General features: G+C 40.3%; 1 protein-coding gene across 1 annotated transcript in view; it reads right to left on the reverse strand.

Moving 5' to 3' along the window:
• The window catches only part of LOC103509718 (chondroadherin-like protein), a 57,574-nt gene that overhangs the window by 2,974 nt on the left and 38,101 nt on the right, over positions 1-16,499 (reverse strand). The window contains exons 2-10 of the mRNA XM_026823996.1: positions 14,775-15,064; positions 13,932-14,164; positions 13,245-13,465; positions 11,983-12,123; positions 11,286-11,489; positions 10,373-10,419; positions 1,223-1,450; positions 523-653; positions 349-405 (exon numbers count right to left, since the gene is read on the reverse strand). Coding sequence (XP_026679797.1) covers positions 349-405; positions 523-653; positions 1,223-1,450; positions 10,373-10,419; positions 11,286-11,489; positions 11,983-12,123; positions 13,245-13,465; positions 13,932-14,164; positions 14,775-15,063 — 1,551 coding nt within the window. The 5' untranslated portion in view covers position 15,064. The remainder of the gene's footprint in view (positions 1-348; positions 406-522; positions 654-1,222; positions 1,451-10,372; positions 10,420-11,285; positions 11,490-11,982; positions 12,124-13,244; positions 13,466-13,931; positions 14,165-14,774; positions 15,065-16,499) is intronic.

The raw sequence follows: 16,499 nt of genomic DNA on the forward strand, positions 1-16,499 counted from the left end.
AGTTTATCAGTTTGTTGATTCCACATTTCCACCATAACTCTGGAGTGCTTTGTACCATTTTGATGAAAATTCGCCAGAAACGTGTCGTACGAAGTGGAAACACTCTGATTTAAATTACATTGCCTACAGGACATTCGGAAAAAAATCGGATGAAACTCACGAGTGGGAACGGGCCTTTAGTTTATCAGTTTGTTGATTCCACATTTCCACCATAACTCTGGAGTGCTTTGTACCATTTTGATGAAATTTGGCCATAATGTTCAACATGTAAAAGATAATCTCCAAAGTAAGCTTTGCTACATCTTGTATTCACTGTAGAATACTAGATGAAACCCATTCTATTCTTACCTCGTGACTACCGAGCTCCTCGTACACAAAGAGAGCATCACAGGAATAAGCAATGTGCTGTGCCATTCGCCATAATGTTCAACACTTAAAAGATAATCTCAAAAGTAAGCTTTGATTAAGTTCTACATCTTGTATTCACTGTAGAATACGAGATGAAACCCATTCTGTTCTTACCTCGTGACTACCGAGCTCCTCGTACACAAAGAGAGCATCACAGGAATAAGCAATGTGCTGTGCCTCCACACTCCACTGTAGATTAACTCGAGATCCATCGTATTGAAACCCACGTAGATACACTCTGGTTCCTGTAGGAGAGAATAAATGGAAGGAGTCATATTTTGTTCTTATTCCACGGAGAGCCCAATACCGGGGGACTAAACAGAGAGCATAGTACCAGCCTTAAATTTCCTATAGACAGGGAAGATACCAGCTTAGTCTGGCTGGGGTACTTTTAACAGGGAGGTACCCAAGCTCAAATTCCCCTTGCTAAAGAAATTGCAAAGGTTGAATGCGAAGGGCATCGTGGAGCAGATTTCTCAAGCGCTCAAGTAGTAAGGCCGCAGTTCCATTAATTTTCAGCCTTATGATGGTACCTATTTTTGTACCTATTTGTGTACCACACATAAGGCAGAATCAATCTCAGTGCGACCTCAGAGGCAGAATCAACATCAATCAATGTACGACCAATCGTACACAACTAAGCTATGCAACATAAGGCAGAATCAATCTCAGTGCGACCTCAGAGGCAGAATCAACATCAATCAATGTACGACCAATCGTACACAACTAAGCTATGCGCTATATAGCGTCATAAGACCAGAATTCAGTGAAAACGCTGCTTTCCTCGAGTTCCCCCACCCTTCCTCCCTCTTACCTGACACTGGCAGTGGCGTAGCAAGCGGCCCCTCGGGGGGTATGACGTCATGATCATCTCCACCTCCACACAGCAACTCCTCCACTGGTATTTCAATGAGGAGGCCGTTCTCCAGTGAGGGGGGCGTGGCACACTGGGCCGTGGCCTTGTCTTCGGCCGATATCCGAGAGGAGTTGAGAAGCCAGGAGGCGAACTGCTTCAGACTGCAGTCACAGTTGAGGGGGTTGTCTGTGAAGTGAATACGTAAGAATCATACCATACAAGTGACAAAGTTGGCAATTATTTTACTTGTACTTATAATCTCCTATCCTGTCTCTTTACTTTTGAGATGATAAGAGCTCTAAATTAGTCACATATCCTTCCAGGTGTAATTTTCATTCCATGCTAATTCCCTCATTCTTTGTTCCACAGTCATTGTAACAGAGAAGAGACACATATTGTTACGCTACCTTCATCTCCACTGGGACAAGAAGAAGAGCGACAAAAAGCGGGACAGTTACTACTTGGATTGTGAAGATTTGCCAATCAAGAAGCGACCTAGACTGGACGATGACCTGAGTGGCTGAGTCCCTGAACTTGTAGAAACCAATGAGAAGTCTGTTCTCATTTGACTTGAGATAAAAAAGGTAACCGTTTGGTTTGATCAAATATTTTTAGTACCAAATAAAATGTGTTTATTTGGGGGCAAAATATGCAAAGTAATTCTATAACCACATAGTACTACTTTTTAGTGGCGTTACTGAACTCAAACAAATATCTAATAAGTTGTATAAAATATTTGTTTTATGAGATTACAAAAAAAGAGCACTTGGAAGAATAATTTAATAATAATAAAATATTTTTTTGTGAAAATTTGCTTAAATGAATCATACTATGAACATTGGAAGTACCTAGTTAGATTGTATTCACAATTCAAATAAATAAAGTAAGTCTAGATAGCTACCTACTTATTTGACTTGTATTTAAGTAAGGTACCTGTATTTGCTTGTTTTTATTTTGACTGGTTTGTCTAAACTCCAACCCTCCTGTCTCAAGTTGAATTGAACAGACTACAATGTGATCATTTTATTCCATAATATTGTACATAAACCTTTGCCTGCATCCTAGCTCCTCTTCCCCAACATCCTTTGATAATTGATTCCTTTTATTCTTCTTTCCTATCTCAAATTAATCTCCAATTTGTCTCAGATTCTACTTTTATTGGCCACCACTTATTGTGTTATAAGTTATAAGAGGCATAGCTATGTTTCAATTATTTTTGAGAAAAAAAAAAGTGTTCTGAAAACAATCTGACAACTGCTATCTTTACAATAGACTTAATTACTTTGTTGTAAAAGAGAGGTCGTTTTTTCTAGAATCATTTCTAACTTTTCTTCCTAATTTGTTAACTTACTATTATTTTGCTGATGGACTAAAAATTATTGAAATTAGCTATGCCTAGCTATTTTTAATTTTTAGTTTTTTATATTTTCACTCTAAACCCTTGCTTTCTAAGTTGCTTGGATAGTATATATCTAGTTACTAACGTGTTATACCTATATTTAATAACTTTTAGAAATGTCTAGTGTTCACCTATGTCTAAGATCCAGACTCTGGAACCGCTATTCATTTTGGCTAGTTGAGACTTTACCTGTATCATTGGTGTATTGGTTAAGTCAATCTGTCAATCACCTGGGAATCAAGAGGGTGTGGTTTTAATCCATTCTGAGATATTTAATTTAGTCCTCACTATTATTAGAGACTTTGACTATGTAACAGTGGTAACTGATGGCATGAAGGGACTCTTTTGTCCTCTGTGTGAGTAGATAGTAGGGAGAAGCAATCAATAAAACTTAGACTGCCCCAAGTTTGGATTATCAGAAGTATAAAAATCAGATAGAATTGATACACTATAGCTCTTTACTTTTTCATGTGAGATCCTTTGTTTAAAAGTCATGGAAGTTTTAAATCGCTAATTTTATTTTTAACTAGCCATTTTCATCTGTGGTTCCATGTCTATCGTTTTTAAGTTAACTAGTTTTAATATTTATCCCCCTGTATCCATAATCCATATCATATGTGTCCACCATACGGATTGTATCATGAATCCAGATGTAAAGCAACGTCCTCTTGGGACTAAACAAAAATTGCCTCCGACATTGCCTATAAAATATGTATGAATTGTATGATGCACTCAACGTCCGTAGGCTGCGGTCCCATTGGACAAAAGTTCCGAGGATTGGGGGCTAAAAAATTGCATTATCCTTGAAATTTTCACCGTACAAAAAATTCACAAGCAATAAAAACCACATACATAGAGGCACATTTGTTTTTCATCCTAAAAATCAATAGTGCAACATTATATCGCATCGGTAGACTAAAAAAAAAAAAAAAAAAAACTGATCCCTTGGAACCGCAACCTTTACCCTTAGTTAGAACTCTGAGGATAGACTATTAATAAGGCCTGGTTCCCACTTGTCGTTCGGGGGGAAAAAATCGTGCCGTATGTAAGTGGAAACACTCTCATTTAAATGAAATTGTCTACAGGACATTCGGGAAAAAATCGGATGAAACTCACGACAAATGGGAACGGACCTTTAGACGTTTGAATAATAAATTTTATCAAATAACATTTACACCCGGGTTTAAAGTCTCATGATTTGACTAACTATAACTGCATTGCGTTGGTGAGGAAGAAAAATAGTAAGCAGCCAAAAGGGACTTTATGAAGAATCAACTGATCCAGTAGGGATTTAGTTGCATTTTCCTCTCGGAATTTTTCCCCTTTTCTGAAGCTCGTTTCCCCACTTTTAGCGTGATTGCGCCTATACTAAACCATAATAAATCCAAGATGGCTTGCCATCGGAATCGGTTCAACTTCCGAAACTTTCGCGAAAGGAAAATATACCCTATTTTTAACTGAAAGCCCAAAAACGGTCAAACATGAAGTTTGTAGGTTGCAAATGTCCTGATGATTGACCATCAGGCATCAGGCCATTTTTCCTTTACAGTCCCTCAGAAGGGAGGACTATTTTATTTCCATTGGGACGCAAACTTTGTAGAAACGTAAAAACTACCATGAGACTATACACCCGGGGATTAGGAAGGTAGCTGCTGCAGAATTGTTATTCCAGTCGTCAGATCCGTTTTGATAGTTATTGACCTAGGCCACACTCAGAGACCTTTATTCACTTTCTGATTGGCCGATTTCAATTTTTTTAGCCAATCACATTGCTTCATCCGAGATTAAAAGTTACTCATAGTTGAATCTCGTGTGGTCCCGGCCATACATGTCTTCGGTGCTAATTTTCGTACCTTCCATCATTCTATTATTCTGGAAAACGAGTTTTTTATACGGACACTTTTCAACACATATTTCATTGAATATTTCACGTCTTCATGTTGTGCTAGATATTTGTACCTTATATTTTGACACCTCATACAGGTATTATAGATAACGTTGCTGGCTTTTTTACTTTCTTCTTTTTATGTACGTTTTAGAGGTTTTATACAGGGAACTGTGAACTGTAACAACAAAGGTTTTGTTCCGAAATCGTACTTTCTTCTTTTTATGTACGTTTTAGAGGTTTTATACAGGGAACTGTGAACTGTAACAACAAAGGTTTTGTTCCGAAATCGAAGAGAGAGGGAGGGCAATAAAAGAAAGCCAGCCGTTCCGAGAACGAACCTTATCCGTTTGTGATAAAATGAAAGGGATGGAAATTGAATAGATTATACTTTGAATTTAAACATGAATAAAATTTTCATATTGTTTGCATAATGTTTGAAAAATATACAAAATCTCGTACAATTTTAATTGGACATTTTGATTAATTTATTTATTTTTCTCACCATTTCTAATTAATCTAATTATCATTCGGACAAGGATCAGCCTCGATGTATGTACGTACTGAAAAACAGGAACCAGACGGCATTTTTTTTTTTTTTTTAGTCAACAACGTGGTTTTTTTATCTATGACTTGGAACCTACGACCTGTTGTGAAGTCTGAAAAAATTCGAAAAAATGAAGAATAAAACGCAACGAAAAGTAACATCTTTTCAGAAAGGTTTTATGTTTTTTTATTAATATATCTGTACAGGAGTTACGTGTTGTTTTTAAAGCGTGTTAATTACATTTCTATTAAACAATATCAAATTTGAACTTCTAAAGGAGTTTGAGAAAAAAAGTAGGTATTCACAAATTTTATTTACATCGCGGTTACCAAATATTTTAGTTATCCGTGTACATTATTGTAAATGAACTATAATTTCCATAGGTACCACATGTATACACATTAAATAATTTATTAAATATCACTGTGTCGACAACATAGATTCACCTCGTCGATCGATCAACGGCGTCTACTATGTGTGGACACAGCTTAAGGAAACCTTACGTCCATTTTTTGCTCTCCTGGAAAGTACTCGTACCTTGTAAATGTGGATTTAGTCGATATTAGCTGAAATATTGTAAACCCATCTTACTTGTACCTATCCAAGTCAGTCCTTGGACGGCTCCTTAAGTTGTGTCCACTCTTAGTCGACGGCCGTCGATCGATGTGAATTGATGTCGATCGATGGTCCGTCGACTAGGTGTGGACAGATGGACACACCTTTACTCCTTACTGCCCTTACACATAAAGTATTGCAATTACCTGAAGGAGTGATCCTCAAGGACATCAATCTGGTTGTGATGACAGGAGAGGGAGGTGAGTTTGTCCAGTCCTGCCAATGCCATAGTCGATGGCCGTCGATCGATGTGAATTGATGTCGATCGACGGTCCGTCGACCAGGTGTGGACACACCTTCACTCCTTACTGCCCTTACACATAAAGTATTACAATTACCTGAAGGAGTGATCCTCAAGGACATCAATCTGGTTGTGGTGACAGGAGAGGGAGGTGAGTTTGTCCAGTCCTGCCAATGCCCCTCGCCTTACACTACTGAACTGGTTATGTGCTATCGACAGCACTTTCAGACTAGATAACCTGCGGACGGTACACCAAATGGACATGATGAAAGAAATACCTACACCAAATAAAAATAATGAGGAGGAAGGCAACCTCGCATAGTACCTACTACTTCCTTTTATTTTTTGCTCAGAATGCTCAATGAACCAAAACTACGAAATCGTTTTAGATCTTGGAGATGTAGCTTTGGGCCTCCTATTTTCTCTTGGGTCCGGACTAGGCTAGGGTCGATGGTCGGTTCTCCGTTGTGGACGCCTACACTAAGCCCATATTGACCATCTCTGTCGAGAACTACCCCTGTTCTACTCCATTTCAAAGTTGAGTAGTCCAGTTCCAAAAATGGACATAAGAAAATGGACATTTTTAGGGAAAACACGAAAAATTCATATCTTTTGAAACAAGCAGCCGATTTTAATGGTTTTAGTCTTGAAAAAAAAAGCTAAAATCTAAGGTAATCTGCTGGAATACGAGTATATGGTATTTCCGGAAAATTGACATTAATTACTTATAAAGGCCAAAGTTCCGAGATGTCAAGTTTTGGCACATTAAAAAAAAAAAAAAAAAAAAAAAAAAAAAAAAAAAACCCTTTTTGATGACTATTCCATAATTTCCGGCTCACATGTCGAGCCACTGGTAGTTATTTCACCAAACTATAGTGCCCTACAGTATAGTAGTTGCCTGTAGCTTAACATAGCGACTATCGGAATTGTTCCTGTTGATATCATCCTCCTGTTGCGCCACAGGTATGAAGCATGCATGATGATGAATTGTCGAGTTGCGCGGCGTACGACATATCTTGCGCACCAAGACGCAAATCAGAATGACTATAAGTACGCACAGGAGTACAAGGCAAAGTGAGAGGACGTTTGATAAGTTAATGAGTGAGGTGTAGTGACTAGAATGGGTTGGGGTACTTGGACCTGCCAGGGGTAATGCAGGCGGGCTAGGGAATGGGTTTGTAATTGTGATGCAATGGAGGAGAGGCTTGTCCGTCGGGAACTCCCCTAAGGTAGCGCACACTTGGTATTTCGGACTCCAAGGAAGTTGCTTCAAGGAGACCCAGGGCCGACTACAGTTGGTGTTCTTCTGAACTATCACATCCCCGTCAATATAGAGAGTAATGGTGAGCAGACAGTTAGGATCATAGTTGGTCCACAGTTGGACATAGACTTGTACAGTGCCCAGACCGGTGACGTTGGCTCTCAGTGATGTGACGTAGGAGAGGGGTTGTGACGTCAAAGTAGGCACGAGGGCGAGGATCTCGCTGCAGCCCAGGACGAGAGCTGATTGGTCCAGAATGTTGGAGCCTTCGATGAGAACAACACAGTAGCGATATCTGGTGGGAGAATGGAAAGGGCGTTAAGAGTTGGGTTTAGTACTAGAAGTAGACAGACTTTGATCACAAAAAAGTGTAAACTGTAAAAGTATGTTGGTTGACGTTACGTACGTCAACAAACTTGTGTTCAAACATTAAGTCGCTTCTAAGGGACAGCAAGCTAGACCATAGAATTTTCTTTCCTGCTGAACAAAACGCTGAAAAATCAGACATTATCAGAGGTTTTGTCATCTCCACTATTTTTAGTGGAAATGCTGTGTATTTCTCTTTATCTCACTCACCTATGTCCAGGTTGTAGATCGCTCGCTGACAGAGACAGAGAGAGGAGGGAAGGATCGACAAACTGCGAGGAATTGCACATTAGTGGAAGAGTTGGGTTTAGTACTAGAAGTAGACAGACTTTGATCACAAAAAAGTGTAAACTGTAAAAGTAGGTTGGTTGACGTTACGTGACGTTCAAAGTCGCTTCTAAGGGACAGCAAGCTAGACCATAGAACTTTCTTTCCTGCTGAACAAAACGTTGAAAAATCAGACATTATCGGAGGTTTTGTCATCTCCACTATTTTTGGTGGAAATGCTGTGTATTTCTCTTTCTCTCACTCACCTATGTCCAGGTTGTAGATCGCTCGCTGACAGAGACAGAGAGAGGAGGGAAGGATCGACAAACTGCGAGGAATTGCACTTTAGCGGGTTCGATTCCAGGAGGACCTGAAATTTTAACAGGAACGAACGATTTAGTTTACAAATCGATGATTTTTCCGTTAAGTCCCATTCCCACTACTTGTCGTTCGGAAAAAAACGTGTCGTACGAAGTGGAAACACTCTGATTTGAATTACATTGCCTACAGGACATTCGGAAAAAAATTGGATGGAACTCACGAGTGAGAACGGGCCTTTAGTTTATCAGTGTGTTGATTCCACATTTCCACCATAACTCTGGAGTGCTTTGTACCATTTTGATGAAATTTCGCCATAATGTTCAACATGTAAAAGATAATCTCCAAAGTAAGCTTTGATTAAGTTCTACATCTTGTATTCACTGTAGAATACGAGATGAAACCCATTCTATTCTTACCTCGTGACTACCGAGCTCCTCGTACACAAAGAGAGCATCACAGGAATAAGCAATGTGCTGTGCCTCCACACTCCACTGTAGATTAACTCGAGATCCATCGTATTGAAACCCACGTAGATACACTCTGGTTCCTGTAGGAGAGAATAAATGGAAGGAGTCATATTTTGTTCTTATTCCACGGAGAGCCCAATACCGGGGGACTAAACAGAGAGCATAGTACCAGCCTTAAATTTCCTATAGACAGGGAAGATACCAGCTTAGTCTGGCTGGGGTACTTTTAACAGGGAGGTACCCAAGCTCAAATTCCCCTTGCTAAAGAAATTGCAAAGGTTGAATGCGAAGGGCATCGTGGAGCAGATTTCTCAAGCGCTCAAGTAGTAAGGCCGCAGTTCCATTAATTTTCAGCCTTATGATGGTACCTATTTTTGTACCTATTTGTGTACCACACAAACATAAGGCAGAATCAATCTCAGTGCGACCTCGTCCCCCTGTATCCATAATCCATATCATATGTGTCCACCATACGGATTGTATCATGAATCCAGATGTAAAGCAACGTCCTCTTGGGACTAAACAAAAATTGCCTCCAACATTGCCTATAAAATATGTATGATGCACAGATTGCGGACAAAATTTGTCTACACTCAACGTCCGTAGGCTGCGGTCCCATTGGACAAAAGTTCCGAGGATTGGGGGCTAAAAAATTGCATTATCCTTGAAATTTTCACCTTCTGTGAAGGAGGATTTGAAATTAAATAAGTGAACTGAAAACTACTGATGGTAGTTATGTACCTCTATTAGCATTCCCTTGACGCAACCTTTACATCTTGTCTGTGGAGCTCTATCCTGATAATCAGTTCATTTCAGGAAATCTCAATCTCTTACGATACGATTGGATCGTTTTTCGGGGTCGAATGAATTGGAACAAATGTCACATGCAGCATACTGCAGTCGAATAGGGTAAGGCAGCAAGAAGGGAGGCCATCTTGTGATCTATGGCGGCTTGGATATCACTAGAATGCCTTTAAGTACACCCCATTAAATTTGTCAAGGTTTTTGTCTGTGAAGGAGGATTTGAAATTAAATAAGTGGACTGAAAACTACTGATGGTAGTTATGTACCTCTAGCTCTAGGCAGTGCAATAGTCCTAAACTAAAATGGACAAGGGATCAGGAAGAGACGGCCGTAACATAATAATAAAATATGTACCTCTATTAGCATTCCCTTGACGCAACCTTTACATCTTGTCTGTGGAGCTCTATCCTGATAATCAGTTGATTTCAGGAAATCTCAATCTCTTACGATACGATTGGATCGTTTTTCGGGGTCGAATGAATTGGAACAAATGTCACATGCTGCAGTCGAATAGGGTAAGACAGAAAGAAGGGAGGCCATCTTGTGATCTATGGCGGCTTGGATATCACTAGAATGCCTTTAAGTACACCCCATTAAATTTGTCAAGGTTTTTTACCTTACCCTTAGCAGCAATGTAATTTGATGAAACCATTTACCGATGAAATTTGTAAAGGAGTGTCCAAACATAGTCGTCCTCGTCGATCGATGTCGACTGAAACTGTACACTGCCTCGACAACATAGATTCACCTCGACCATCGGTCGACGGTCGATCAACGAGGTCGACTAGATTCGTAGAAGCTTAACCCATTCTTTAGGGCTGTCTAGTCCCTACACCTAAGCCTCAGATTGGGTTTTTGTGTATGAGCTTTGTCCACACGAGGTCGACTATGTGTGGACATCAGTTTACGACTATTGCGCGGAGACCCCTACTCACCTGACAGCGTCAGCGTCGTTATGGTAACGTTATCACCGATAACGTCCCAATTTGATGAAACCATTTACCGATGAAATTTGTAAAGGTGTGTCCAAACATAGTCGATCGATGTCGACTGAAACCGTACACTGCCTCGACAACATAGTTTCACCTCGACCATCGGTCGACGGTCGATCAACGAGGTCGACTAGATTCGTAGAAGCTTAACCCATTCTTTAGGGCTGTCTAGTCCCTACACCTAAGCCTCAGATTGGGTTTTTGTGTATGAGCTTTGTCCACACGAGGACATCAGTTTGCTCCAGTCCTCCAGTTTTCTTTGCCAGTTAAGAAGGTAATGGAGTTTTCCGCACAAATCTACATTTACAAACACGGCAAGAACCAACAAACGCAAGGTATTTCAAATCCTGAAAAGATCCTCCTCACTGATGTTTATCTCTAGATTCACTCCTGAAAGAATTTGACCCATATTTTCTTTATTATTGTTTCCCTTTATCTTTCATTTTTATTTAAACGCAATTTCCACATTTTTTATCAGCCCCAGAGTATAAACTCCATTTCATTTATGTCCCTCCACCATGTCCATTTCTCATTCCAATATCAAATGGATTCCATTTTTTCTCGTATTTCTCTTCCATTCAAAAGAGAAATCTCATAATGTTTTATTTTCAATCCCATCATTTTCAAACTGAATTGCTATTCCCGAGAAAATTTCTCATCAGACGTCTTTCTACTCGATCTTTTTCATATCTCTTGGGAAAAGTTGTTCTTTTCCTTTATTGGACCTTATCAGTATTAGGATGCAATGCTACATCCAAAGGTCATTGGAGTTAGTGCATTATTGGCCTAGCCTCTGAATTGAAGCAGACAAAGTATTGATAACCTAATGAGGGGGGGGGGAATTTTGATAACGTCCGGCGTTACCATGGAGATGTCGTTATCATCAAGACGCAACTCCTGCAAACTCTTCAGCGGTGTTATCAGATCTTGAGTGAGTGCTCGGAGAAAGTTGTGAGAAAGATCCAGTGTGGTCAGATTGGAAAGATGGGCGAGAGACGCCCCCGAGACTGCTACAATCCGGTTGTGAGCGAGGTCCAGGTGGGAGAGTGTGCTCAGAGCTCTGGGGGAGAACAGGGCGAGAACAGTTGTCAGTTCAAGAATTTACTTTGCAGTTAGTTGAAGCTCTTCGAAAGCTTGAGGCTGATATTTGTGAATAAATGGAGGAGTCAGTTTAAAGTTAAGTCCACACATAGTCGACGCCTTCGATCCCGTAGACTGTGTTGACAACATAGATTCACCTCTTCGATCGATCAACGGCGTCTACTATGTGTGGACACAGCTTAAGGAAACCTTACGTCCATTTTTTGCTCTCCTGGAAAGTACTCGTACCTTGTAAATGTGGATTTAGTCGATATTAGCTGAAATATTGTAAACCCATCTTACTTGTACCTATCCAAGTCAGTCCTTGGACGGCTCCTTAAGTTGTGTCCACTCATAGTCGATGGCCGTCGATCGATGTGAATTGATGTCGATCGATGGTCCGTCGACTAGGTGTGGACAGATGGACACACCTTTACTCCTTACTGCCCTTACACATAAAGTATTGCAATTACCTGAAGGAGTGATCCTCAAGGACATCAATCTGGTTGTGATGACAGGAGAGGGAGGTGAGTTTGTCCAGTCCTGCCAATGCCCCTCGCCTTACACTACTGAACTGGTTATGTGCTATCGACAGCACTTTCAGACTAGATAACCTGCGGACGGTACACCAAATGGACATGATGAAAGAAATACCTACACCAAATAAAAATAATGAGGAGGAAGGCAACCTCGCATAGTACCTACTACTTCCTTTTATTTTTTGCTCAGAATGCTCAATGAACCAAAACTACGAAATCGTTTTAGATCTTGGAGATGTAGCTTTGGGCCTCCTATTTTCTCTTGGGTCCGGACTAGGCTAGGGTCGATGGTCGGTTCTCCGTTGTGGACGCCTACACTAAGCCCATATTGACCATCTCTGTCGAGAACTACCCCTGTTCTACTCCATTTCAAAGTTGAGTAGTCCAGTTCCAAAAATGGACATAAGAAAATGGACATTTTTAGGGAAAACACGAAAAATTCATATCTTTTGAAACAAGCAGCCGATTTTAATGGTTTTAGTCTTGAAAAAAAAAGCTAAAATCTAAGGTAATCTGCTGGAATACGAGTATATGGTATTTCCGGAAAATTGACATTAATTACTTATAAAGGCCAAAGTTCCGAGATGTCAAGTTTTGGCACATTAAAAAAAAAAAAAAAAAAAAAAAAAAAAAAAAGGCCCCTTTTGAAAACGTTTAGGAAAGTCATTAAGGGTTGGATTCGAACCTAGAGAGCGAGTTCATAGAATGCGCCGAAAGCCAAAAATACCTCAACACAGGTCAGAATCACCGTGTCGCTTTCTCATTAGCTGAATTCTTTGAAGGGAAAGAAGTACGCTCGCTGAGTTATGTTGTACAGGGATTGTGAATATGAAATCCTAAACATAACTTCTTGAAATTCCCTGCGGAGCCCCCATAGGTCTAATGGTGACCAAACTTCTGATGAGCAAATTTCCTTCATGGGTTAAACATATTCGACAAATTTTTATCAAAATATGTAGAACGAAAGGTGATTATCTGATTATAATCTCTAGTCCTAATATCTTGATATTACCTATTACCATTTAAACATTTAGTTAGGCATCTACCTTAAAAGACCATTAGTTCCCCCAGAAAACGTGTTTAGTTAGGTACCTTGAAAGACGTGTTCTCCAGCTTGTACAGCTGATTGTGTGACAGATCCAGCCTGTCCAAGTTGGGGGCCAGAGGGGCCAGGGCCCTAGGAATTCCTCCCTTACCTTGGTACAGTAGAAGGTCCGAGAGGCCCGGCCAGGAGGTTGTGACTGAGGTCCAAGTCGGTGACACTCCGCAGCCCCTGCAGCGCAGCCACCACACTCACCGTGAGGCGGTTGCCTTGGAGACGCAACACGCGGAGGGTGACTAGAGGCGCGAGGCAATCCTGAGAGAGTGTCATCAGCTTGTTGTAGCTCAGGTCGAGAAAGTTGAGGGACGAGAGACCCTGGAGAAGAAACAAGGGAGGGATGAGAGACCCTGTCGGAGAAGTAGACAGGTTTAGGAAAGTCATTAAGGGTTGGATTCGAACCCAGAGAGCGAGTTCATAGAATGCGCTGAAAGCCAAAAATACCTCAACACAGGTCAGAATCACCGTGCCTCATTAGCTGAATTCTTTGAAGGGAAAGAAGTAGGCTCGCTGAGTCATGTTGTACTTACAGGGATTGTGAATATGAAATCCTAAACATAACTTCTTGAAATTCCCTGCGGAACCCCCATAGGTCTAATGGTGACCAAACTTTTGATGAGCAAATTTCCTTCATGGGTTAAACATGTTCGACAAATTTTTATCAAAATATGTAGAACAAAATATGTAGTCCTAATATCTTGATATTACCTATTACAATTTAAACATTTAGTTGGGCATCTACCTTAAAAGACCATTAGTTCCCCCAGAAAACGTGTTTAGTTACCTTGAAAGACGTGTTCTCCAGCTTGTACAGCTGATTGTGTGACAGATCCAGCCTGTCCAAGTTGGGGGCCAGAGGGGCCAGGGCCGAAGTAGGAACGACCGACAGGAGGTTGTTGGGAAGGCCCAAGGCCTGCAGGGGAGAGCTGAGCCCGATGAAGGCTCCATCGGAAATGTTCTTCAGCTCACCGGACGAAATGACTAGACCGTGCAATGTGACTCCTTCCAGGAATTTACCTTGGAATGGAAGGTAGGCAAGTTAGATATTAGTGTGGGTACTCTTCCACCTACTAAAAACTACACCACCTAAGTACAAGTATCTATTCCTACTATGTATAATGGAGGAGTTGCAAATGGGTAAAAATTATGAATAAATGGTCGATTCCTATGTAAAAAGTTGGGAAAAATCCAAATCTGAGGTCAGTAGGCAAGTTAGATATTAATGTACTCTTTCACCTACTAAAAACTACACCACCTAAGTACGAGTACCTATTCCTACTATGTATAATTATGACTTAATGAAAATGACTGGTCTTTCCCTTGTACCGAACTTTTATGAAGATTGCTTTCGGACCGTGCGTTCTTTCAAAATAGGAAATTAGAGGTAGATACCTATTAGAATACCTATATTATCGAATTCGGAGTCCCTGATGCCTGAGTTTTTTTTTTACTTTTCTTATTTTCAAACCAATGTTAAGTCAAAGAGCAATTTTCTACCAATCGTTTGATCAAAACGAATTTCAACATGAAATTTAACTCAGAAAAACGACCAAAACCGGACTAACAAAAAGTTTATAGTGTACAACTTTACACTTTAAACCCGGAGATAACGACCGTAAGCACTTACCCGGTAGTACGGTCACATTGGACAGCGTGCAATCCAGCAGGGATACGCGCTCATCCGGCTCCAAACCACGCAGCGATTCGGATATCGCATACAGATCGCTCTTGTTCGCCGTACATCGTAACGTATGCGGCAGATCGCATGCGCACAGATCGTTCTTAATACTCGGACAGGACCAGGGGGTGGGGGTAGAGGGAGAGGAGGGGAGGGTAGAGGTGGGGGTGGAGGGGGAGGAGGTTGCGGTGACGTAGCTGTAGATCGTGAGTAGCAGTACCAGACAGTACTGGCTCATCCTGGAGAACAGAAAGAAAATGTGAGAAATATTAATAACGGTTAGAAAGCTCTTAACCGTTTTTATTTCGTAGCAATGAAACAACTAATACATTAGGCGCATGTGGTCTGTGTCTTAGCATACCCATCTCGCAGTATGTCCCTCATCAGATAGGCGATAAGAGACATAATACAGGTATTATGGTAGGAATTTCTACTGCTCAAGCCGGACCCTTTACTCTAGCATTGTGACAAAGAAGAAGAAGAAGAAGAAGAAGAAGAAGAAGAAGAAGAAGAAGAAGAAGAAGAAGAAAAACACTACAATCTCATCATAACAAGAAGGAGAGAGAGAGAGAGAGAGAGAGAGAGAGAGAGACGATTCAGATTTCTTTCTTGTAATTTTGGCATCTCCACCAATTTATTGATAAATACTTTTTATGATACCTATCTGACTTCAGACTTCTAGTTTTGACATCTCCACTAATTCATTAGTAAATAATTTATGATGTATCTGACTTGTAGTTTTGACATCTCCACCAATGAAATTGGTGAGGTGAAGAAACCGAACCAATTCTTTTCATTGGTGGAGTTGTCACTACCGCAATTGGAGAAATCAAACCGATGAAATTGATGGAGATGTCAAAAATCCTAAAATTGAAGCAATAAAAACTAGGAAAAACTGAACATTCAAAATTGTTAGCAATGAAGTTTTCTAACGGACCAAAATACTAAAGTACCTATACATACCTATATAGTTTTTTTTTATTTTATTTTAGAATAGGTCCTCTAGGAATAAAGAACTTCTTTCTAAAAGCTTAAGCCAGGTCAGGTACGGGGTATCTATAACCTATGTGTAGGCACTGATACTACTTATATTTCAAGTACCTAATGGTATAGACAAGTACAGCGGCCTATGTAGAGAAAAGATTTATAAAGTAGCCATCATCAATCGCCATGCGTTCTATCACAATATTGTTCTTGGCAAGCTTATCTCATACGGCTACCTACCTATCTTCTGAGGTTAGGATCGATAAGTATCAAATCCATCTTGGAAATCAATCCCGTGTTGGCAATTTATTAGAAAAGTCAACCCAATATACAGGGTGACCGTGACAGTTCTGGGAGGCAAGTGGTAACGCTCTTGCTTCACACGCAGAAAGTCCTGGATTCGATTCCCAAAGTCGAAAAAAATCTTAGTAATCTTAGTAAAAAAATCTTAGTAAATAGAGATTCCGAAGTACCTACTCTCTTTTAAATTTCTCTGTCAAACGAGTTAGTTTCTGATATTCTCGGCATTATTTCTTGGTCATTCCAAGTAAAATGCCTCTAAAGGTGTGTCCACACATAGGAAAAGGTATTTTCCACCTGATTGGTAGACTGTCGTATTAATCTCATTACAGATCCATTATTATTGAGGACCAATAGAGGTGCCTTGTGTTCATATACAGTCTTATCTTC

This window comes from Diaphorina citri, unplaced genomic scaffold (genome assembly GCF_000475195.1).
Source record: "Diaphorina citri unplaced genomic scaffold, Diaci psyllid genome assembly version 1.1 scaffold522, whole genome shotgun sequence".
NCBI classification, from domain to species: Eukaryota; Metazoa; Arthropoda; class Insecta; order Hemiptera; family Psyllidae; genus Diaphorina; species Diaphorina citri.